Consider the following 25,823-nt stretch of genomic DNA (forward strand, 5'->3'; position numbering starts at 1 on the left):
GAATAGAACCTGGAATGAGTGTCTGGCGCTATTCAGTTGTCTGCGCTGTAAACCTGTGACTAGAAGATTTCTGCTTGCACCTTTTTGAGGTGCGAGCAGAAATCCAACTAAACTAGTGCCGCGATGCCAGTTGCGGTAACTTCATCCCTCCTGGCTTTTAAGTCGGAGAATGCGGTTTACTGCGACTAAACCCCCTGTCATTAGGCGTAGTAAACTGCATTTCCAAGTACAGGGACAATTGAATAGCTCCGGCCACTCATTTCCAGTGCTGTTCAACATTGCATTTAATTGATTTCCCCCCATTGTTGGAGGGAGACCAGATTCATTAAAGAATAGTGATGAATTTTAGGGGCCTAGTTACTAAGCAGTGTTAGGAGACAGTGAAAAGTGAGAAGGTGCCAGCCAATCAGCTCCCAACTGTCATTTTTCAAGCACAGCCTGTGAGATGACAGTTGGGAGCTGATTGGCTGGCACCTTATCACTGCTTAGTAAATAGACCCCTTAGAGTCTCACAACTCTGGTACACCGAACAAACCGCGTAGTGCTAAGATAATATATATCTTTTGGCCTATGCTTCTCTATCATCACCTCTGATCCTCAAAGATTAGGTAAGTTCAAGGGGGCCATTGGTACAGCACTGGTTTGCCCAAATTGGAGCTGACTTGCTTAGCTACAGAATAGAATCCTAGCATGTTCTTTGTACCCCATGGGGATCTACTCCTTCAATGCCTGAAGGTCTATTCAGTAGCAGCAGCTGACCGGTACCTGTATAGATCTGTGTATATAGTGATAAACTATATATCTCAGTGAGATTGGTCAAGATTCTTAGTGGAGGGGAATTCAGTTGTTTAAGTCGTCGGCTTTAACTACTGGGTGCCTGACGGAGAAATTAAATTGTTGCTCCGTTCGATTGTGATGGCATTTCTTCTGCCCACCTGAGAAATGTGAGGAGTCCTGGTTTTGGGCGCCCTAACCAGGACTTTTGATGGGTTTTTGTCTTTGTGTGCGATAAAACAATTGAATCACCCCCTAAGAAGTTATTTTAAAATATATTAATGCATTTACGGTTTTTAATGCAAATTGCTTTTGCCCCTAGTGGATACCTTGGGAGTGCCTCAAATACTTGTTCTCTCTTCTGTTGCTAATTAGTTTGTACATGTGTTTGGAGAAGCACCTCCATGTAATTTAATAAATGAATAACTAATAGGATATGTCATGGCTATACAGGGTAATCCACCGCTTGTCCTGTATTCCTTTGTCAGTCAGGTGTGTGGTACGTGTGGCATACAGCCGCCTGTTGTCAGGTATCAGTGAGATGACCCTGCTAATCTTGTGGGAACTGACGTTAGAACATATGGAAGCCAAACCCTCCTCCTAAATGTGTGTACTCATACTTCCCACGTGGAATGCATTTTTGTCATATCGGAAGATTTACACACGTTTTACTTTTTAATTATTATTTATGGACTCTCCTGTTCTTAACCCTCTCAGTGTCGACAGTAGGTTCCCCGAGCAGTGAAGGTGCCGTGTAGGCAGCCGTGGTTTTGTAAAGAAACTATTTCGGTTTCAGGAGCAGACTGTGGCGGTGTGTGCCGGCTGTTTTGGGTATTCTGCTACGTAAATAAGGATTGCCTCACTTATTTACCTATAACCTGTGTTCTGCTTATTTGCAAATTCTTTGCATTTCACCAAAGCAGACTGTTCGTATACTGACCGCTGCTTTGGAAACTTTATATGTAAGGCAATAGTTCAGGGTCTACTAGTGACTAAATGTTATATTTAGTCACAATGATGATCTTACAATGCACTGCACACCTGATTACAAGCATGTGTGAGAGGTCAGACCACCTGTTATATCCTTGGTCTCTTTAGGGGTGTTACGCTGGTCAATTGGACAGGCTGTGGGTAAGGCCTGAGAACCAGTATTCACATCACTATTGGGTTTTTTGGTGAATGTGAAAGTAAAAGAAAAATGACTTTAAACCTAGCGGTGATTTTGCCCAGCAGCTACAAAATGTGATCTCCACACAACAAATATGCTTAAAAAGCACAAAGTAGTAATTGTTTTGTACATGGGGTCAAAAGACATTTGGTTATCACTTAAACCACATTAACGGGGGTAAAGGGAGCTGCATTTTAACCACCTACCTGTCATCAATTTATACGTCAAGCAGCATAATGAATGTACTATAAAAGTATCACGCTGTAAAGGGTACTTACCGCTGCTCCCCTTTTGCAGTGTGTGTAGTAATCCCCCCCTCCCTCCCCAATATTAATATGCCAAGAAGCCAGTGCTTGTTGCTGATATAGCCTGAACTGCAGGAGGGGTTAAGGTGCAAACCTTTTGGGGGTAATGGACCGAACCCTATCGCAGCAGGTAAGCAGCAGCCCATTGTGCACCTTCCCATCCAGCATCTCACCTACTGTTTGGCAGGCACCGGGTAGGAAAGGGGGAGGCCGTGAAGCTGCAGTACCTTCCTCCAAGGGACGTTGACGAGATGTAGGGGGCGACAGGCATCCTCCTGGCGAGGGCAGCTCCGAGCAGTGAGCTGCAACTGTGACACGGCCAATAAGTCGCTCTGATGTGACCTTTCTATACGAAACGTCAGTGCATCGTGACTTTCGGATGCGTCGCAGTGCTGGGCGCCATGGAGATTTTGCCGGGGCGGACCGCCTGCGAAATATAGCGTGGGGAGAATACTGATTTATATATCGAACAAATATCTTCATTTTAAATGTAGGGTTGATGAACCTGTTACTTCAGGCTTTAGATTTGTCCGAATGGCTTCTATATGTAATTTTTGATGGTTTCTTGACCATTAATATGTCACAATCCCAAACTAATTGTCCTATTTATATCTGGTCTCCACGAGCTCCCTGTTACCAGCTGTTGGCTTTTACATGTATGAGGGTGGTTTTTGCATAGTCTCCGTTTGGAATCTGAATTTTTAGCTTGTTTTATTGATTCGCTAATCTCCAGTATTGTAATTTTCTGCCCAGCCCTTTTTATAATTAGGCTTGATGTTCTGGCTTCTGTTTTTTATCTTTTCCCAAACCTGAGCGTTGTACCAGTACGGAGGGGAAATCATCCATAAGCTGTCCTATCCAGTTACTGTGAGTAGTGTACTGTTCCCTAGTGCTATATAATGAGCCTTTTGTCTGTATTCTTTCTGCATCATGTGCCGCTTATTAAATCTGCATAGCTGCATGCTGCTCTGCATTTCACTGCCTTTAATAATGTTCTGCATGCGCAGGATATGATTCTAATTTATTCTGTGGTTGGGGTATAACTGGGAACACAGGTGAACTGGGAAAGTTGGGACACCGATTTCATTTATAGGCTAGCGTGTCCAGATTAAAAGAGGCACCGGACCGTCGGTTGCTGGAAAATCGGTGGTCTACCTGTACTCCTCACAATCACGAGAGGACAGATTGTTGTCTTTACAAGATCAGATCCCTTGTCCTCTGAAATACTCTGTACTTCTGTGACCACTCCTATATGAGCAGGAGACTAAGGGGTAGATTTACGATTCAGTGTTTCTACTTCAGGGTCCATAGGGTATCCACAGGATACCTTGGGGTATAGGTGTGACGTCAGTCGCAGGGCACCAAAGAGTTAAGCTTTCAGCCTCCCAGGATGCACTAGGTCCCCCTCCTATACCCCGCCCCTGAGCCAAGGCACCTCAGTTTAGTTTGGTGCCCGGCCGGAGTCGGGTGCACCTGTTGGAGTGGGGGCTAGAAGAGCCCCTGAAGCTTATTCTTTATGCAGCTGTGGCTGCACAACTGGATGAACAGCATGGACAGTCAGTCCTGACGTCCATGCTGTCTTCCCTACACCCCGCCGGTACCAGAACGCCGGTACTGATCCGGGGATGCTGGTGGGCGTCTGGGGTCACAGCTAGCGGTGACCCCAGATGCTCCGGACCATGGCCGGATTCAAGGGGGACAGAGGTAAGCAGCGGGGTCCCGCGGTGGGTCCCCGCTGATCACATGGTCCTAAGTCCCCAGGCAGGGGGCTCCCTGGGGACTGGCTGCAGCGTGGAGCCAGGCGACCAACCTGCGCTTCCACTACCCCCTGGGACAGCGGACCGCAGCAGAGCGGTAGCGCTGCGGCGTCCCAGGGGTTAAATGCATGCCAGGGGAGCGCGCCTTCCCTGTCTCACAGCCGGCGCCTCCCCCGCTGCACACAGCCCTCTCTGCATGCTGCCGACTGGTCCTGTGGCAGCGCTCCTCCCCCAGGCCAGCCTCCTCTCTGCTCCTCGGCGGCCATCTTCTCCAGAACGCATGGTGAACGCTGCTGGAAGCGCTGGAAGGAAGCATCGTGGTCTGGGTCCCCCCGCATACCTCTCCTCCGCTGTGGTCAGGTCTGTGTATGCAGCGCTGTGTCCTACCAGGCCCTGTGTCTGTGTAGTTGAGTGATCAGCGCTGTTAGTGCAGGAATTGTTATTTTTCTGCATTGTATGTGACTGTGCTAGCGCTGCTGCCTGTAATCTTTTCTCTCTAAACTGTCAGCTTTATTACTGTCCCTGTTCTTTCTGCTAAAGCCCTTGCGGTGCGGTGCTGCAGGGTGGTCTCTCGCCTATTTAATACTTAATTGGTGAGAGAGGTCACATACGTGGTGCCATCATGTCTGAAAGTGATTTTCCCCTCCGGCTACAGTGTACCACGTGCAAAGTACCGTTAGCGGAGGGGGAGGGTAGCGCGGAGGGCCTTTGCCGGCAGTGTTTGTCCATGGCGCGGCCTATTACGGTTACAGCACCGGTACAGGAGCCGCCCTGGGCTTGTTTCGCTCAGGCGTTAACAGCTTTAGTGGGCCAGTTAGCTCCGCAGCCCGCGTTTACTCCGATGGGTTTGTCCCAGCAGTCTGTGGTGTCGTCACCCATGCAGGGGTTCCCACGACAATTGGTGGTACCCCACAGTCTCCCTATTTCCCCGCTCCCGGGTTCTCAGGAGCCAGCGTGGGTTAACTCCCTGACGAGTTCTGTACAGCACTTGTCGGATGTGTTGCAAGGGGAGTCTGTGATGCGGTCTCATAAAAGGCCGGTGGCGTCTCTGTCCGCTCCTTATGAGGATGACGAAGGGACGTCTGATGATGGGGAGATTCTAGATCCTTACGATCAGGAACCTCTCCATACTAAGGACGCTGATGCTAAGTCCAAAGTATATATTCCTGGACTTATTCGGGCGGTCCGCACAGCCTTGGTGATTGAGGACGAAGTTCCCCCAGCGGCTAAATCTAAGTATGCCTTTTTCAAAGATGTGAAGGGCGATGCCACAGTCTTTCCTCTTTCGGGTCAGTTGGTGGACCATTTAGAGGAGGCGTGGAAACAACCTGGCAAAAGATACCAGCCGCAGAGACGCCTGGCGGTGGCTTATCCGTTCGCGGATAATTATTTTGCGAAGTGGGAATCCCCTCCACAGGTGGATTCTCACTTGACCCGTCTTGTCCGTAGTGCCACATTGCCGATGCCATCCATGTCCTCCCTTAAGGATGCTACGGACCGCAAGGTAGAAATCTGCCTGAAGTCCGCTTATTCCCTTGCAGGGGGGGCAGCACGGCCGGCTATGGCCATTTGCTGGGTTGCCAGAGCGATGGAGCGCTGGGCGGATTCATTAGAGGCTTCTTTTGAATCCGACTGTCCGGCCGATCAGGCGGAGTTGATTGGCAATCTCCGTGATTCGGCCACCTACATCAACGAGGCGGCTCTAGACATTAGTACTCTGGTGTCTAGAATTTCTTCAGCAGCGGTAGCTGCTCGTCGCACCTTGTGGCTGCGATCCTGGAAGGCGGACGCAGATTCCAAGAAAGGTCTGGAAGCGTTGCCGTTTACCGGAGAAGTTCTCTTCGGTCCGGATCTGGATAAGATTGTGGCCACGCTGGCGGCAGCCAAATCTGCCTGTCTCCCGTCGGCCGCTGCTCCTTCTGGTTCGGGACCATCGTCCTTTCGGTCATCTAGGGCCCAGGGCAGGCCCAAACCACAGTCGTTTCCTCGACAGGCTGGCCCTAAGAAATCGGTCAAGCCCCGGAAGCAGGCATGGAGTACCAGACGTCCGGCCCCCAAGCCAGATGGCAAGCCTGCGGCCTGACGGTCCGGGCCTCCCTTTGGGGGATCCCAGGGTGGGAGGCCGCCTGCTACAGTTCGCCCAGTGTTGGTCGACTACTACGACAGACACTTGGGTTCTGGAGGTGGTTTCCCACGGATACGCCCTCTCCTTCCGGCACAGACCCCCGGCTCGCTTCTTCACCACGGGTCTCCCATCAGACCGGAACAAGGCTACGGAGCTGCGGAAGGTATTGCACACTATGCTCCAGGCTGGAGTTATAGTGGCGGTTCCATTCTCCCAGAGGGGCCAGGGTTTCTATTCAAATCTATTTTTGGTACAGAAACCCAATGGGTCATATCGTCCGATTCTCAACCTCAAAGCACTCAACAAGTCTTTGCGGGTCCCGAAGTTTCGGATGGAGACCCTACGGTCCATCATTCTGGCGCTGGAACCTGGGGACTACTTGGTGTCATTGGACATACAGGACGCTTACCTGCATGTCCCTATTCTTTGGCGCCATCAACAGTTCCTCAGGTTTGCAATCAGCAGCGACCACTTCCAGTTTCGGGCGTTACCTTTTGGCCTGGCAACAGCACCACGTGTTTTCACCAAGGTGATGGCGGTCATGGCGGCTTCTCTGCGGCTGCAGGGAGTCCGCATGTTGCCGTATTTGGACGACCTGTTATTGGTGGCAGGATCTCCAGAGCTCCTGTTACGCCACTTGGACCTGACCATTGCACTGCTGCAACGGCACGGCTGGCTAATCAACTGGCAGAAGTCCACTCTAATCCCGTCTCGGAGGATTCTGCATCTTGGAGCCTTATTGGACTCGGGACAGCAAAGGATCTTCGTGACGGAGGACAAGATCTCTGCTTTACAGTCAAGGGTGCGCAGTTGTCTGCACAGCCGCCGGGTGTCCTTACACTCGGCGATGAGGTTACTGGGCTCCATGGTGTCGGTGTTCGACATGGTGGAATACGCCCAGTTTCACTCCAGACCTCTGCAGCACCTGATCCTGTCCAAGTGGAACGGGCTGACTCAGTCTCTGAAGTCCCAGACGATTGTGCTCACCCAGGAGGTTCGCCTGTCCCTTACGTGGTGGTTACAGACGACCCACCTCAACAAGGGACGTCCGTTCTGGGTTCCAAATTGGGTCCTGTTGACAACGGACGCCAGTCTTCGGGGCTGGGGAGCAGTTTCGGGTCCACACTTGTTCCAGGGCAGGTGGACGCCGACAGAAGCGGAGCTTCCAATAAATATCTTGGAACTCCGTGCGGTCTTCAATGCTCTCCAGCAGGCACAGCGGTTTCTCCAGGGTCGCCCGATGCAGGTCCAGTCGGACAACGCTACCACCGTGGCCTACATAAACAGGCAAGGAGGAACTCGCAGTCGGGCGGCTCTCGTAGAGGTCTCTCGGATCCTGGTTTGGGCGGAGCGCAATCTTCCGGCCATATCAGCGGTTTTCATCCCGGGAGTGCTCAATTGGGAGGCGGACTTTCTAAGTCGCCAGGACGTTCATCCGGGGGAATGGTCCCTGCACCCGGACGTTTTTCAACTACTGGTGGACAGGTGGGGTCTTCCAGAAATCGACCTCATGGCGTCCCGGCACAACAACAAGTTGCCGGTGTACGGGTCTCGCACAAGAGACGAAGGGGCGTCTCTGGTGGATGCTCTGTCCGTCCGGTGGACGTTCCGGTTCGCATACCTGTTCCCTCCGGTCTCCCTTCTTCCACGGGTAATCCGGAAATTCAAACAGGAAGGAGGGACGCTCCTGTTGATAGCTCCCGCGTGGCCCAGACGGCACTGGTTCTCAGACCTTCAGGGTCTGTCCGTGGACATTCCTCTGCGGTTGCCGCTACGACCGGACCTTCTGTCTCAGGGTCCTTGCCTTCACCCGGACCTAACTCGGCTGTCTTTGACGGCGTGGCTGTTGAGACGGCCATGCTGAGGTCCCGGGGGTTTTCCAGCTCTGTGGTGCGTACCATGTTACGAGCTCGGAAACCGTCTTCCGCGAGGATATACCATCGCGTGTGGCATACGTTCTTCCAGTGGTGTCGACCGAGAGGTTATGCACCGCGGGAGTTTCGTCTGTCTCGGATTCTCGCCTTCCTGCAAGCGGGACTAGATCATGGGCTTCGCCTTGCTTCTTTGAAGGTACAGGTTTCGGCCCTATCTGTCTGGTTTCACCGTAGGATTGCTACAATCCCGGATGTGCGCACCTTTATGCAGGGTGTTCTCCGCATTCAGCCGCCCTTTGTTCCACCTGTGGCGCCTTGGGATTTGGCTGTGGTCCTGAGGGCTCTCCAAGGACCGCCGTTTGAACCACTGGGCTCAGTGGATCTTAAATGGCTAACAGCTAAGACTGTTTTCCTTCTGGCCATTGCTTCGGCCAGACGTGTTTCTGAGTTAGGGGCTCTTTCTTGTAGACCCCCTTTCTTGGTTTTTTATGGGAACAGGGCAGTGCTCCGCACTCGGCCCGAGTTTCTTCCCAAAGTTGTTTCCCAGTTTCATATTAACGAGGAAATAGTTGTTCCGGCCTTTAACTCACCGGGTCTTTCCGTGGGTGAGGCCTCTTTGGATGTTGTGCGGGCCTTAAGGACTTATGTTGACCGCACTTCTTCGTTTAGGAAGTCGGACGCTTTGTTTGTCCTCTTTGGCTTCCGTAAAAAGGGTTGGCCTGCTTCAAAGCAAACTTTGGCAGCCTGGATCCGTATGGCTATTTCTGAAGCTTATCTTCATGAAGGCCTACCGGTCCCTCCTTCTCTGAAGGCTCATTCCACTAGGTCTGTGGGTCCTTCGTGGGCAGCTCGACGTGGTGCCTCGGCAGTTCAGATCTGCAAGGCTGCTACGTGGTCTTCTGTCCATACCTTCGTGAGGTATTACAGGTTTGACACCTTCGCCTCTCAGGATGCTTCCTTCGGGCGGCGGATTCTCCTTTCTGCACAGGAGCGTCCCCACCCTTAAAGGATACTGCTTTGGGACATCCCCAAGGTATCCTGTGGATACCCTATGGACCCTGAAGTAGAAAATATGAGATATGGTAAGAACTTACCCTTGTTATCTCTATTTCTACGAAGTCCATAGGGTTCCACAGGACTCCCGCCCTGTCGCACCTGTGCTGCAGATGGGCTTTGCTCTGGTCACCGGTTTTCCGTCTCCCTCTGGTGAGAATGTGATTCTTGTATGTGTCCAGATCTTTGTTCTCTCTCTTCCTTCTCCTCCTCCGGCCTATGGCTTGGTAACTAACTGAGGTGCCTTGGCTCGGGGGCGGGGTATAGGAGGGGGACCTAGTGCATCCTGGGAGGCTGAAAGCTTAACTCTTTGGTGCCCTGCGACTGACGTCACACCTATACCCCAAGGTATCCTGTGGAACCCTATGGACTTCGTAGAAATAGAGATAACAAGGGTAAGTTCTTACCATATCTCATATTTTTTTCAAACCCGGCAATGGTAATTCAAGTTAAAAAGCCCCGATTTAGCATTAATTACTGTTGCCGTTTTTGAAATCCATTGGTCAAGGCGCCAATCCTTTAAAAAAAGGACATTTAGTAAATCCGGGCCTAAAGGTGCGTACACACTAGACTATTTGCTCCATGAGCGACATCGTCTAGTGTGTCCCCGGAAGGGGTGTGCTCAGTGCCGTTAACGACACTGAGCACAAACACTGAACGATATCATTCAGTACCGGGCTCCCTCTCTCATTCCCGAACATGCAACAACCTGACAATATCGTCAGCTTGGCCTGCATGTTCGGACGATGAACGTCAAAGACCAACAACCAGCGGGAGCGCGCATCGCTGGTTGTTGGTTGTTAACGTTGATCAATTTTGCGCAAAAACTGAACGATATTTTGGACGACTGAACGATGAAGGTATAGTTATCCTTCCGTCATCCAAAATGTCGCTCAGTGTGTACGCACCTTCAAAATGGTCATTTCTCTTATAATAACTGTATTGTGCATGATGTGATGGAACTGGCGAGATGTTCAACAGAATGAGACATTGATGGATCCCATTGTCCTCAGATGTGTTGTCATACACCTATCCTCATGGCGCCATATGGTGCGAGATGATTCTCCACAGGTAGCGATTCCCACGATTGAGTCCTTTTCACGATTTTTGCATCATCCTACACTAATAAGTAGACTATAAATATAATAGTAATAAGTAGCTAATAGTGTACTAAGTACTTAGGATTGGTATTTCTTGTCGCAAAGGAATTGGTAAAAAGTACCAGATTATGTAAAATGTATATTTTAAGAATAAGGCACATGGCTTGGGTAATTCACAGTCTATGGTGCGCCAAACGGGGTTACTTGAGCAATAGGTGTGTGTGTGGACACATCTGTAGATAGATCAGATTGATGCAGCATCTAGAGAGTGAGTGAGGCATGCATTCCATTATTGCCTCACCTGTATAAAGACCGTGCTTGTAGTGTTATACAGGTTTATTGTCAATCAAAAGTGGTGTCTCAATTTTTGCAGATGAGGCAACATTCAGAAGGTAATAACTGACATGGTGATCTGTACAAAAGGACTGCAGTGAAGCCACTATTAGGTAAGTAAATGAGTGATCTAGTACAGCTCCCCACCTACATACAGTCAGAACCTAATATTCCATAGCCAGCTGCAACGGCCCCTCGCTCCATAGCCAGCTGCAACGGCCCCTCGCTCCATAGCCAGCTGCAACGGCCCCTCGCTCCATAGCCAGCTGCAACGGCCCCTCGCTCCATAGCCAGCTGCAACGGCCCCTCGCTCCATAGCCAGCTGCAACGGCCCCTCGCTCCATAGCCAGCTGCAACGGCCCCTCGCTCCATAGCCAGCTGCAACGGCCCCTCGCTCCATAGCCAGCTGCAACGGCCCCTCGCTCCATAGCCAGCTGCAACGGCCCCTCGCTCCATAGCCAGCTGCAACGGCCCCTCGCTCCATAGCCAGCTGCAACGGCCCCTCGCTCCATAGCCAGCTGCAACGGCCCCTCGCTCCATAGCCAGCTGCAACGGCCCCTCGCTAATAGCCAGTGGCTATTCACATTTGGCTTTGAAGAAACAAAAACAAGTTGTGATAGTGTCCTGTGGTAGCCATACATCTTTCTAATACATTTCCGGAAGCTCTTTCCAAATAGACGAGCCTTTATTATGCTTTGTAGCTTGTCTGGTTTACCAGCAGCTCCCATGTAAAACTGTTGCTCAAATGCAACAGAAGCGGGGGCTTTGGGAGCTGGACCAGTATTCAAATTATGGGGGGAATTAATTTGAAAACAATGTGCCGAGGGCTGCACACATATCGGCCATATAAGGTAGGGCCGCCATCGCAAGTTTTCCCTTGCAAGAGAAAACTTGTGATTTCGACTGTCGCAATGAGCAGCTTCGGAACGCCACATTACATCCATTGCACTGAATTGAATCCTCTCAAGTGTCTGCACACTAATAGACCAGTACCTAAGAGATGTCATTGGTCTGTGTTGAAGTGAATGGATAGGCTGCACTCTCAGTGATGTCACTGGCTCCTAGTGAATGGATAGGCTGCATTCTCAGTGATGTCACTGGCTCCTAGTGAATGGATAGGCTGCATTCTCAGTGATGTCACTGGCTCCTAGTGAATGGATAGGCTGCATTCTCAGTGATGTCACTGGCTCCTAGTGAATGGATAGGCTGCATTCTCAGTGATGTCACTGGTCCCTAGTGAATGGATAGGCTACATTTTTAGTGATGTCACTGGCTTCTAGAGTATGATCTGGATGTACTTAAAGTTTTGAGCTGTAAGGGAGAATTCAATTGTCTTTTGCATTCCCATAAGTAATCGGTGCCAGATTGAGCAATTACATTTTCAGTGATGTGGCCCGTTCGGAGCAGCAATTGAATTGCTCAGTCGGGCACCCATTACATATATCAACATAATTGTCAATTTATTGTGTGTGTGTGTGTGTGTGTGTGTGTGTGAGATGTGGTTGCATTTTCTCCTTACACCTCACTGGCAGAACAGATATGTATGTGAGAATTGTTTCTCCAGCGGATGTGAAGCTACACAGTTAAGGCATGTTGTGTCGTGTTATGTTATTGTGTGGGAGAGGGAAAAGTGCCGTCTCAATCAGTGGGCTCGGTTCAATTCAACGTGAATTGATTAGCGCTGGGAAGGAGCTCCCGTAGCTATTCAATTCTGTGCGCTGTTAGGTCGGGGAATGCCCGTTCTCTCGCGTCTTAAACAGGGTGTTTAGTGGCGAGAACGGGCATTCTCCGACTACACTTCCCAGCGCGATGCTCTTTCCGCCGCTCTAAGGGCAGAAAACAGCATCGACCTGTACTTTTGTCCCATTTGGCAGCGCGCTGAATTGAATAGCTCTGGGAGCTCATTCCCGGCACTATTCATTTCGCGTTGAATTGAGCCCAATGAATTTCCTGCTGTAACTGATGCAAACTTTTTGTTAGCAGAAACTGGAGTAATTGACCATCCTGTAAGGGAGGACTGTTATTATTACCCATGATAGTGTGTGATGCTATTACCACGTATGTTTATGCCATTTACTGCTGTGTAGTATAAACACCAGCAGTGACATGACTCACCCAGACCTGTGCCACAGGCTGTGTATGACCCACTGCTGTGCAGATGGCATACAGTGCTGGGTGCTTATTCTCACCAGTGCCCTGGTGTGTGTGTGTTTTTTTTCTATTAATAAATTGAATTGTGCATGTTCTGTGTTTTATATACTGATTAAACTGAATTCCACTATGTGCTCTTGGCTGACAGTGCCTGTGGCTTAATGGATTGGGGCATCTGGGCTGGCAGTGCCTGTGGCACAGTGGATCAGAGCATTTGGGCTGTCGTTGCCACAGCACAGGGGATCAGGGGTGGTACACAGTGCTATATGTTCTGTCTGATGTCTCCTGGAGGGGCTGCTAACTGTACTGTAATAGCTGTACTGGTGTAATTAGGAAGGACTAGTGGCTCCCAGGTTTCCTGACTGATCAATGCTGAGGCCCTGTGCTGTGCATAATGAGATGTGGAGTCTGTCAGGAGGGCAGATGCTGGTAGGGGACGCACTCAGGAAGCCGGCGGACGAAATGCCGACCGTCAAATCCCGGCAGGGGTCTAATGATAGGCTTCAAAATCCCGATGCCTATAATTATCCCTACGCCGGGAGCCTGACAGCAGCGGAGGGGGGGGGTTAGGGGCTCTTGGGGTAAGGCACCACCCCCCGCGAGGGTTAGGCTCCCGCGTTCCCGCAGCCTAAACCTAAGTGTCCCCCCCCCCCGGGACACTTAGGTTTAACGTGCGGGGACGGGAGGGTTAGGCACTAGGGGGGAGGTTAGGGATAGGCTAGGCTCCCCTAAGGGAGGGTTGGGGGGGGGGGGGGGGGAGAGAGTTAGTTAGACTTACCTTGTTTAGCTGTCAGGATCTTCTTCACTGCTGCTGGTCTTCCGGCGTCGTGATTTGGTACCGATCCCGCTGGTAGAGCCATCACAGGTCATTGGGAGGACAGGTAGGTGGGTGGCTGTGTCCATGCTGTGTTTTGCAGCTATTGAACAGATCACTGGTTCCTGATGTTTAGCCTGAATGCACAGAGTGACCGACTATCATCGTCTGACAACTGGGTATACACTGTGAAATAAAGTCTGTCAGACAGACGAGACCTTTTATATGTTGTAAGCTTGCGAGCAGGGCCCTCTTGCCCTTATGTATGTCTTTTATTTATATATATATATATAGCGTTCCCGCTAGGCTGTTTTAGCGGGCCGCGGCGCCCTGCCCTTCTTCTGGAGGGCAAAAAGCGCCCTGCCCTAACAGCCTGCGGGAGCCGTTCTCCCCCGCAGGACGCAGTGTCCTGCGGGTGGACAAACATGCGGTGACCCGGTCACCGCCGGAGAATAGACGCCGGGCGCATGCGCCGGCATCTATTCTCCCTTTCTGCAGCGCTTGGGGGCTGCCCGGCATGTCCGTAAGCGCCGGGCACGCCCCCAAGTATGACGAAAAGGGGACGCGTCTTATAGATATGCCCCCTTTTCATAACCACGCCCCCTTTTCGGACGCGCGCGCGCCTTCGCCGCGCGCACAAGATTGCCCTCTCTAGCTCCGGCGCCCTGCCTGCCGCCGGAGCTAGAGGGAACACTATATATATATATCTGTATGTATGTCTTTTACAACCCAGTATAATGTTAATTCAAATTATAAAGCGCGACGGAATTTGCTGCGCTATATAAGAAAATGTTAATAAATAAATATGACACGCTAATACCATCAGATAACGTGGCCATACATGGCAAGATATATTACAGTTATGGCCGTGATATCTGCATTTCTCCCCTGTGAAGGAACAGGGGAGATGTCAGGCGGCCGGCTGTGTACATACACTGACCGATACACCCAACATTATCGTATATATCGGATATTGCCTGTCCAACAGGCCGATAATTACTGATTGGTCGTGGCAACACACGGCTCAATTATTGTCCTGCTCAAATGATTATAGGCTAATCTGCCTATAATTGGGCAGCGTATGCCCAGCAGGCATGTTGCTGCCAATCGCATCGGCCTGTGTATGTGGCTCGGGGGAGATTTAGCATGCAGTAAGTGGCTGTGTATGCAGGCAGACGCAATGGTTGGGGTGCAGGGCTCGGTGTCTGGCACATACTAGGGGCAGCAGGGAAGGAAGAGATCGGGCATGCAGGCAGACGCAATGGTTGGGGAGCAGCTGGGGTGCAGGGCTCAATGCCTGGCACATACTAGGGGCAGCAGGGAAGGAAGAGATCGGGTATGCAGGCAGCCGCAATGGTTGGGGAGCAGCTAGGGTGCAGGGCTCAATGCCTGGCACATACTAGGGGCAGCAGGGAAGGAAGAGATCGGGCATGCAGACAGGCGCAATGGTTGGGGAGCAGTTGGGGTGCAGGGCTCAATGCCTGGCACATACTAGGGGCAGCAGGGAAGGAAGAGATCGGGCATGCAGACAGGCGCAATGGTTGGGGAGCAGCTGGGGCGCAGGACTCGGTGTCTGGCACATACTAGGGGCAGCAGGGAAGGAAGAGATCGGGCATGCAGACAGGCGCAATGGTTGGGGAGCAGCTGGGGCGCAGGGCTCAGTGCCTGGCACATACTAGGGGCAGCAGGGAAGGAAGAGATCGGGCATGCAGACAGACGCAATGGTTGGGGAGCAGCTGAGGTGCAGGGCTCGGTGTCTGGCACATACTAGGGGCAGCAGGGAAGGAAGAGATCGGGCATGCAGACAGGCGCAATGGTTGGGGAGCATCTGAGGTGCAGGGCTCGGTGTCTGGCACATACTAGGGGCAGCAGGGAAGGAAGAGATCGGGCATGCAGGCAGACGCAATGGTTGGGGAGCAGCTGGGGTGCAGGGCTCGGTGCCTGGCACATACTAGGGGCAGCAGGGAAGGAAGAGATCGGGCATGCAGGCAGACGCAATGGTTGGGGAGCAGCTGGGGTGCAGGGCTCAATGCCTGGCACATACTAGGGGAAGCAGGGAAGGAAGAGATCGGGCATGCAGGCAGACGCAATGGTTGGGGAGCAGCTGGGGTGCAGGGCTCAATGCCTGGCACATACTAGGGGAAGCAGGGAAGGAAGAGATCGGGCATGCAGGCAGACGCAATGGTTTGGGAGCAGCTGGGGGTTCACTGTTCAGTGCCTGGCACATACTAGGGGCAGCAGGGAAGGAAGAGATCGCGTGGGCAGTTGCAGATTTGGTGGTTGAGGAGCAGCTGGGGGTGCAGGACTCTGTTCCTGTCGCATACTAGGGGCACCAGCCAGGGAAGGAAGTGGTCAGGCAGGCTCGGTGCCTGGCACATACTAGGGGCAGCAGGGAAGGAAGAGATAAGGTAGGCTCGGTGCCTGGCACATACTAGGGGCAGCAGCCAGGGAAGGAAGAGGTAAGGCAGGTAGTGGCAGACTCAATGGTTGGAGAGCAGCTTTAGAAAGAGATCAGGCAGGCTCGGTGCCTGGCACATACTAGGGGTAGCAGCCAGGGAAGGAAGAGATCAGGCAGGCTCGGTGCCTGGCGCATATTAGGGGCAGCAGGGAAGAAAGATCAGGCAGGCTCGGTGCTTGGCGCATACTAGGGGCAGCAGCCGGGAAGGAAGAGAGATCAGGCAGGCTCGGTGCCTGGCGCATACTAGGGGCAGTAGCCGGGAAGGAAGAAAGATCAGGCAGGCTCGGTGCCTGGCGCATACTAGGGGCAGCAGGGAAGAGAGATCAGGCAGGCTCGGTGCCTGGCGCATACTAGGGGCACCAGCCGGGAAGGAAGAGAGATCAGGCAGGCTCGGTGCCTGGCACATACTAGGGGCAGCAGGAAAGAGAGATCAGGCAGGCTCGGTGCCTGGCGCATACTAGGGGCAGCAGGAAAGAGAGATCAGGCAGGCTCGGTGCCTGGCGCATACTAGGGGCAGCAGGAAAGAGAGATCAGGCAGGCTCGGTGCCTGGCGCATACTAGGGGCAGCAGGGAAGAGAGCTCAGAGGCATGCAGTGACAGACCTAATGGTTTATTAGCAGCTGGGTGCTGCAGCGCTCGGTGTCTGGCGCAGAATAGCAGCCAGCCCAGCAGAGAAGGATAGGGGGGAGGGACGGTGTCGCATGAAGACGTCACAGGCCGGGCTGAGGCTCCGGCCAGTGAGCTGAGTGCTGGAGTCGGGTTGGGACGCGGCGAGGAGGGGAGGGTACGGCGCATGCGTTTCCTGCTGCGGGTGTGGTCGGTGCTGGGACCCGAGCTGCAGTAAGAGTCCCGGGGACGTAGCTAGGACGAAGCAGCCGCGGTGTGTACAGTGTCTGCACCTTGCACGGATCGGGGTCCCGGGACGGTCTATGTGTGTGTCCCCACTGCCGAGGCTTCACTCCGGGATCCGATATGAACTGTCCAACCCATGACTGGCAAAGCCACCCACAGCGTGCTCTACTCGTGGAAAGGGGTGCTCCTCACCTGCCTGTCCGGGGGTGACCCCAGGAGGAGGAAAGGTAACCTAGCACCAGGGGAGGAGGGGGCTGTGTGTATATATCCTGTACTAAGGGGTGTTCCTCACCTGCCTGTCCGGGGGTGACCCCAGGAGGAGGAAAGGTAACCTAGCACCAGGAGAGAGGGCTGTGTGTATATATCCTGTACTAAGGGGTGCTCCTCACCTGCCTGTCTGGGGGTGACCCCATGAGGAGGAAAGGTAACCTAGCACCAGGGGAGGGGGCTGTGTGTATATATACCGTACTAAGGGGTGCTCCTCACCTGCCTGTCCGGGGGTGACCCCAGGAGGAGGAAAGGTAACCTAGCACCAGGGGAGGGGGCTGTGTGTATATATCCTGTACTAAGGGGTGCTCCTCACCTGCCTGTCTGGGGGTGACCCCATGAGGAGGAAAGGTAACCTAGCACCAGGGGAGGGGGCTGTGTGTATATATCCTGTACTAAGGGGTGCTCCTCACCTGCCTGTCCGGGGGTGACCCCAGGAGGAGGAAAGGTAACCTAGCACCAGGAGAGAGGGCTGTGTGTATATATCCTGTACTAAGGGGTGCTCCTCACCTGCCTGTCTGGGGTGACCCCATGAGGAGGAAAGGTAACCTAGCACCAGGGGAGGGGGCTGTGTGTATATATTCTGTACTAAGGGGTGCTCCTTACCTGCCTGCCCGGGGGTGACCCCAGGAGGAGGAAAGGTAACCTAGCACCAGGGGAGGGGGCTGTGTGTATATATCCTGTACTAAGGGGTGCTCCTCACCTGCCTGTCTGGGGGTGACCCCATGAGGAGGAAAGGTAACCTAGCACCAGGGGAGGGGGCTGTGTGTATATATTCTGTACTAAGGGGTGCTCCTCACCAGCCTGTCCGGGGGTGACCCCAGGAGGAGGAAAGGTAACCTAGCACCAGGGGAGGAGGCTGTGTGTATATATCCTGTACTAAGGGGTGCTCCTCACCAGCCTGTCCGGGGGTGACCCCAGGAGGAGGAAAGGTAACCTAGCACCAGGGGAGGGGGCTGTGTGTATATATTCTGTACTAAGGGGTGCTCCTCACCAGCCTGTCCGGGGGTGACCCCAGGAGGAGGAAAGGTAACCTAGCACCAGGGGAGGAGGGGGCTGTGTGTATATATACCGTACTAAGGGGTGCTCCTCACCTGCCTGTCCGGGGGTGACCCCAGGAGGAGGAAAGGTAACCTAGCACCAGGGGAGGGGGCTGTGTGTATATATCCTGTACTAAGGGGTGCTCCTCACCTGCCTGTCTGGGGGTGACCCCATGAGGAGGAAAGGTAACCTAGCACCAGGGGAGGGGGCTGTGTGTATATATCCTGTACTAAGGGGTGCTCCTCACCAGCCTGTCCGGGGGTGACCCCATGAGGAGGAAAGGTAACCTAGCACCAGGGGAGGGGGCTGTGTGTATATATCCTGTACTAAGGGGTGCTCCTCACCTGCCTGTCCGGGGGTGACCCCAGGAGGAGGAAAGGTAACCTAGCACCAGGAGAGAGGGCTGTGTGTATATATCCTGTACTAAGGGGTGCTCCTCACCTGCCTGTCTGGGGTGACCCCATGAGGAGGAAAGGTAACCTAGCACCAGGGGAGGGGGCTGTGTGTATATATTCTGTACTAAGGGGTGCTCCTTACCTGCCTGCCCGGGGGTGACCCCAGGAGGAGGAAAGGTAACCTAGCACCAGGGGAGGGGGCTGTGTGTATATATCCTGTACTAAGGGGTGCTCCTCACCTGCCTGTCTGGGGGTGACCCCATGAGGAGGAAAGGTAACCTAGCACCAGGGGAGGGGGCTGTGTGTATATATCCTGTACTAAGGGGTGCTCCTCACCTGCCTGTCTGGGGGTGACCCCATGAGGAGGAAAGGTAACCTAGCACCAGGGGAGGGGGCTGTGTGTATATATTCTGTACTAAGGGGTGCTCCTCACCAGCCTGTCCGGGGGTGACCCCAGGAGGAGGAAAGGTAACCTAGCACCAGGGGAGGGGGCTGTGTGTATATATTCTGTACTAAGGGGTGCTCCTCACCAGCCTGTCCGGGGGTGACCCCAGGAGGAGGAAAGGTAACCTAGCACCAGGGGAGGAGGGGGCTGTGTGTATATATACCGTACTAAGGGGTGCTCCTCACCTGCCTGTCCGGGGGTGACCCCAGGAGGAGGAAAGGTAACCTGGCACCAGGGGAGGGGGCTGTGTGTATATATCCTGTACTAAGGGGTGCTCCTCACCTGCCTGTCTGGGGTGACCCCATGAGGAGGAAAGGTAACCTAGCACCAGGGGAGGGGGCTGTGTGTATATATTCTGTACTAAGGGGTGCTCCTTACCTGCCTGCCCGGGGGTGACCCCAGGAGGAGGAAAGGTAACCTAGCACCAGGGGAGGGGGCTGTGTGTATATATCCTGTACTAAGGGGTGCTCCTCACCTGCCTGTCTGGGGGTGACCCCATGAGGAGGAAAGGTAACCTAGCACCAGGGGAGGGGGCTGTGTGTATATATCCTGTACTAAGGGGTGCTCCTCACCTGCCTGTCTGGGGGTGACCCCATGAGGAGGAAAGGTAACCTAGCACCAGGGGAGGGGGCTGTGTGTATATATTCTGTACTAAGGGGTGCTCCTCACCAGCCTGTCCGGGGGTGACCCCAGGAGGAGGAAAGGTAACCTAGCACCAGGGGAGGAGGGGGCTGTCTGTATATATACCGTACTAAGGGGTGCTCCTCACCTGCCTGTCCGGGGGTGACCCCAGGAGGAGGAAAGGTAACCTGGCACCAGGGCAGGGAGCTCTGTGTGTGTGTGTGTGTGTGTGTATCTGTCTGTCCGTTTGTGTATATAGGGATATCTATCCCATGCTAATAGATGCCCTTCAACTGTCTATCCGGGGGCAACCTCAGGAGGAGGAAAGGTAACTTGCCACCAGGGGAGGTGGGCTGTGTGTTTGTGTGTGTATGTACTAAGGGGTACTGCTCCCATGCCTGTTTGGGGGTGACCCTCGGAAAATGAAAGGAAACATGGCATCATGAGTGGGCTTTATCGCTGCCCAAAGCCATGTGCTTACGTCTGTGTGTGTGTGTGTGTGTGTGTGTGTGTGTGTACATATATACATATACTATCTCCTGTACTTGGGGAGACAGGCCATCCTGAGCTGTGTGTGTACATATACTATCTCCTGTACTTGGGGAGACAGGCCATCCTGAGCTGTGTGTGTACATATACTATCTCCTGTACTCGGGGAGACAGGCCATCCTGAGCTGTGTGTGTGTACATATACTATCTCCTGTACTCGGGGAGACAGGCCATCCTGAGCTGTGTGTGTACATATACTATCTCCTGTACTCGGGGAGACAGGCCATCCTGAGCTGTGTGTATACATATACTATCTCCTGTACTCGGGGAGACAGGCCATCCTGAGCTGTGTGTATACATATACTATCTCCTGTACTCGGGGAGACAGGCCATCCTGAGCTGTGTGTGTGTACATATACTATCTCCTGTACTCGGGGAGACAGGCCATCCTGAGCTGTGTGTGTACATATACTATCTCCTGTACTCGGGGAGACAGGCCATCCTGAGCTGTGTGTGTACATGTATACATATACTATCTCCTGTACTCGGGGAGACAGGCCATCCTGAGCTGTGCACTCTCCATTGTCAGTGAACCATGGATTTGGCACAATAACACAAAGGAATTTCTATGTCGGAAGGAAAGGGTGTGGGGGGGGCCTCTAAGCTTGTTTACAAGTGAAAATTAGGGGATATATTTCCATGCTAAAGTGTTCAGTTCTAATTGCATTGATGTGTCAGGGATACATCCTGCCTACTTGTCTATTTAGGGTGCTTATCCCCCATTTGGTTGTTATGGACAACTGCAAATGCTGAGTCTTGTGTGTGTCTTCAGCCTCCTACGAGGGACCCCCCCTTAATGAAGCAAGCAGATGGTGCTGGAACCTATATAGATACCATAGTTATGCTTGGTTGTTAGATTGTTGCACTGGTGGGTCTGTGTAGCCTATTGGCTATTCTGGTGGTTCTTGCGGCCGGCATCGTTCAGATTTAGAAAGATGTGAGCGACCCGTTACGCTTCTGGTGTATATGTACGTTCCACATCACTTTCTGCAGGCCTTGTCTGTGTGATGTGCCAGCTGCAGGAGCTGTGTCTGGCATCACTAACGCTTCATAGGCATTGTTACTATTGTGTCTTGTTGTTACAACTCTTTCAGTAAAGTGTGACATATTTCCAGTAGATGTATCTCATACCCTGGTTGAGCATTTCTGATATGGATTGTTTGCGTCTGCCCGGGTTCCTGGAAGCTGGCACCACATGACTCCTCTCTCCGAGTGTGTGGAGATGCCTGCTGTCTCTGGGGCTGTTAGAACACTTAAGTGAAAGCTGCATTTGCAGGCTTCATATCTAGCCTGGGCTCCAGATATGTGGAGAGTAACATTACCCTGCGCTCCTAAGGCTATTTATAGACGCTTCTCAAAGCTCACTGCAAGGGAATCTGGTGTACGTACAGTCCCAAGCCTCTGCAACACTGTGTGTTAGTGTCAGTGCATAATTATGTAATGGTCAGTTTGCAGCTTTCCTGCTAATGCTGGCTGAGGAGTCCTTGTGTTGTGTCTTTGGGTAGAACTGAATGGCAGAAGAGTTATTATTATTATTATTATTATTATTGTGCTCGTGTTTTGCACATTTAATTTCAGACTAAGTACAAGCTCATCTTATTTTTGTATATTTGTCTCTAGATCGGTTGGTGCACTTTACACCAAGTGCAATGACTCGCCTAAGTGACAGCAGAGGAAATGCACACGCAGAGTACGGTTACAGGCCGCAGTCTTCCCCACAGTGCTCTTCCCTAGGACCTGTGTACTGTCTCTGCAGAACCCAGTGCTATTCCCTAGGACCTCCTTATATTGTGTCTACAGAACCCAGTGCTATTCCCTAGGACCTCCTTATATTGAGTCTGTAGAACCCAGTGCTCTTCCCTAGGACCCCCTTATATTGTGTCTGCAGAACCCAGTGCTCTTCCCTAGGACCTGTGTACTGTGTCTGCAGAGCCCAGTGCTATTCCCTAGGACCTCCTTATATTGAGTCTGTAGAACCCAGTGCTATTCCCTAGGACCTGTGTACTGTGTCTGCAGAACCCAGTGCTATTCCCTAGGACCTCCTTATATTGAGTCTGTAGAACCCAGTGCTCTTCCCTAGAACCCCCTTATATTGTGTCTGCAGAACCCAGTGCTCTTATCTATGACCCCCTTATTTTGTGCCTGTAGAACCCAGTACTCTTCCCTAGGACCCATATGTTGTCTGCAGAAACCAGTGCTCTTCCCTATGACCCATATATTGTGTCTGCAGAACCCAGTGCTCTTCCCTAGGACCCCCTTATATTGTCTGTAGAACCCAGTGCTCTTCCCTAGGACCCATATATTGTGTCTGCAGAACCCAGTGCTCTTCCCTAGGACCCGTATATTGTGTCTGCAGAACCCAGTGCTCTTCCCTAGGACCCATATATTGTCTGCAGAACCCAGTGCTCTTCCCTAGGACCCATATATTGTGTCTGCAGAACCCAGTGCTCTTCCCAAGGACCCATATATTGTGTCTGCAGAACCCAGTGCTCTTCTCTAGGACCCATATATTGTGTCTGCAGAACCCAGTGCTCTTCCCTAGGACCCATATATTGTCTGCAGAACCCAGTGCTCTTCCCAAGGACCCATATATTGTGTCTGCAGAACCCAGTGCTCTTCCCTAGGACCCATATATTGTGTGTGCAGAACCCAGTGCTCTTCTCTAGGACCCATATATTGTGTCTGCAGAACCCAGTGCTCTTCCCTAGGACCCATATATTGTGTGTGCAGAACCCAGTGCTCTTCTCTAGGACCCATATATTGTGTCTGCAGAACCCAGTGCTCTTCCCTAGGACCCGTATATTGTGTCTGCAGAACCCAGTGCTCTTCCCTAGGACCCGTATATTGTGTCTGCAGAACCCAGTGCTCTTCCCAAGGACCCATATATTGTGTCTGCAGAACCCAGTGCTCTTCTCTAGGACCCATATATTGTGTCTGCAGAACCCAGTGCTCTTCCCTAGGACCCGTATATTGTGTCTGCAGAACCCAGTGCTCTTCCCTAGGACCCGTATATTGTGTCTGCAGAACCCAGTGCTCTTCTCTAGGACCCATATATTGTGTCTGCAGAACCCAGTGCTCTACTCTAGGACCCATATATTGTGTCTGCAGAACCCAGTGCTCTTCCCAAGGACCCATATATTGTGTCTGCAGAACCCAGTGCTCTTCCCTAGGACCCATATATTGTGTGTGCAGAACCCAGTGCTCTTCTCTAGGACCCATATATTGTGTCTGCAGAACCCAGTGCTCTTCCCTAGGACCCATATATTGTGTCTGCAGAACCCAGTGCTCTTCCCAAGGACCCATATATTGTGTGTGCAGAACCCAGTGCTCTTCTCTAGGACCCATATATTGTCTGCAGAACCCAGTGCTCTTCCCTAGGACCCATATATTGTCTGCAGAACCCAGTGCTCTTCCCAAGGACCCATATATTGTGTCTGCAGAACCCAGTGCTCTTCTCTAGGACCCATATATTGTGTGTGCAGAACCCAGTGCTCTTCCCTAGGACCCGTATATTGTGTCTGCAGAACCCAGTGCTCTTCCCAAGGACCCATATATTGTGTCTGCAGAACCCAGTGCTCTTCTCTAGGACCCATATATTGTGTCTGCAGAACCCAGTGCTCTTCCCTAGGACCCATATATTGTGTCTGCAGAACCCAGTGCTCTTCCCTAGGACCCGTATATTGTGTCTGCAGAACCCAGTGCTCTTCCCTAGGACCCATATATTGTGTCTGCAGAACCCAGTGCTCTTCCCTAGGACCCATATATTGTGTCTGCAGAACCCAGTGCTCTTCTCTAGGACCCATATATTGTGTCTATAGAACCCAGTACTCTTCCCCAGGGACCCATATATTGTGTCTGCAGAACCCAGTGCTCTTCCCAAGGACCCATATATTGTGTCTATAGAACCCAGTGCTCTTCCCTAGGACCCGTATATTGTGTCTGCAGAACCCAGTGCTCTTCCCAAGGACCCATATATTGTGTCTATAGAACCCAGTACTCTTCCCCAGGGACCCATATATTGTGTCTGCAGAACCCAGTGCTCTTCCCTAGGACCTATATATTGTGTCTGTAGAACCCTGTACTCTTCCCTAGGACCCTTATCTTCTTGTTTTTGGGACATGGATGACATTGTAACCGTAACAACCCATTACTGTAATGTTTCCCATATATGTGAGGAGTATAGGAGACAGTTTCAATTGTTTTTGCGCCCGATTCCTCCTTATCTCCTGTCTAAACTGACGGGGTGACGTAAAGCGGCTAAACTGAAGTCCTGGTTAGCGCACCCAAACAGCAGTTCAGGCACCCGAAACCAGGACTTTTCAACTATTTCTGCTCGTTTCCTCCGGAGAGTGCGTGCAGACATCATGCTATCATGCCCGTTGGCGGGAACAATTATATTATATAGCTGCGGTAGAGCGCGCAATGCTGCTGCGGGTGGCAAGAATTGAATCCCTCCCATACTGCCTCACTCATTTTGATCCAACCACCTGTGAATAGAATTTTTAAAACCTGGACTGTTTGGGGTTAGGGTCCGCTGGATTACCAGTGGCCTAGCAGTATTTAATGTAACAAAAAGTATAGATTATTCCCTCACTAGGGCTGTGCCCAGGCTTGGCTGCTGACCCTGGTACTTGTCACACTGGTAGTCCGGTGCCCCGGTTTGTCTAGTATCTTGCCAGGCGGCACAGCTTGGCCTTCCTTAGGTGGTGTAAAAGAAATGATACCAGTAAAGGGCTTGCTGTAGCGAGAGATACCACATCCGTCAGCCAAAACTTTATAATCACCTGCCAAATGTTGTGTAGGTCCCCCTTGTGCCACCAAAACAGCATGGGCACGGTGTGTTCTGACACCTTTCTATGAGAGCCAGCCTTCACTCCCACGTACATCAATGAGGCTTGGGCGCCCATGATACTGTCGCTGCTTCACCGGTGGTCCTTCCTGTTATGGCTGATCAGTGTGTGTGTATGTGTATATATATATATATATATATATATATATATTATTATATTACATGCACAGCACTTTCTCACTACATAAAATATAGTTAGCTGATGGCCGATATGCAGTCAGTGAGGTCACTATTTCTTAGTGTAGGGTTTCCCAATTCTGGTCCTTGCACCCGTCCCCTTACAGTAGAACATGATTTTGGATTTATTTCGTCACACACTGGTGACCCAGTGTAAATGGCTGTCTCTGTAATTACTATACCAGTTTCCGAAGACCGATATCCTGAAAACTGGAGCTTTTTGGGGGTGTGAGGAGCGGATTTGGGAAACTCTGCCCTAGTGAATTGATAGACTGTAAACACCTTGTGTAGGTAACTTTTAATGCAGAGGATAACTATAACGGAGCATACACACGGGTCAGATTTTTCTTCAGATCTGAACGATCGCGTTTTAAAAAATTGTTCATATCTGAAGGAAACTCTGACATATCTGAACGATGCGCGTTCCCGATGGTCAGATGACGATATCTAACATCTGATATGTTTGCAGTCAGATTTGGACGATTCCATTCATTTTAATGCAGTCAAAAATTGTTCATAGTTCAAATCGTTCAGATCGTTCAATCGTTCATCTGAGATATCTGACCGTGTGTATGCTCCATTAGACTACATATTTCACTAGACCATTCATCCCTAGTCCGTGCACGAGTTAAACATTACTGAGCAGCAGATTATATTGTCCATTAACACGAGATCACTCTAGTGCTACTATGCTGCCAGTCTTCAGCTGACAATG

General features: G+C 51.8%; 1 protein-coding gene across 5 annotated transcripts in view; it reads left to right on the forward strand.

Moving 5' to 3' along the window:
* The window catches only part of SIAH1 (siah E3 ubiquitin protein ligase 1), a 34,839-nt gene that overhangs the window by 6,701 nt on the left and 2,315 nt on the right, over positions 1-25,823 (forward strand). The window contains exons 1-2 of one of the 5 annotated variants that reach the window (XM_088466205.1): positions 491-3,114; positions 10,530-10,602. The exons of 1 other annotated variant lie outside the window; for it this stretch is intronic. Coding sequence is in view for 1 of the 4 variants with exons in the window: in XM_088466203.1 (XP_088322329.1) it covers positions 16,901-16,991 (91 nt within the window). In the remaining 3 variants the exon portion in view is untranslated. Of the gene's footprint in view, positions 1-490; positions 3,115-10,529; positions 10,603-16,635; positions 16,992-19,642; positions 19,717-25,823 lie in introns of those variants that run through there. 3 more of the 5 variants (XM_088466207.1, XM_088466203.1, XM_088466206.1) reach the window with 3 other exon arrangements.

Source organism: Taudactylus pleione, unplaced genomic scaffold, assembly GCF_031769625.1.
Source record: "Taudactylus pleione unplaced genomic scaffold, aTauple2 ptg002645l, whole genome shotgun sequence".
Taxonomy (NCBI): Eukaryota; Metazoa; Chordata; class Amphibia; order Anura; family Myobatrachidae; genus Taudactylus; species Taudactylus pleione.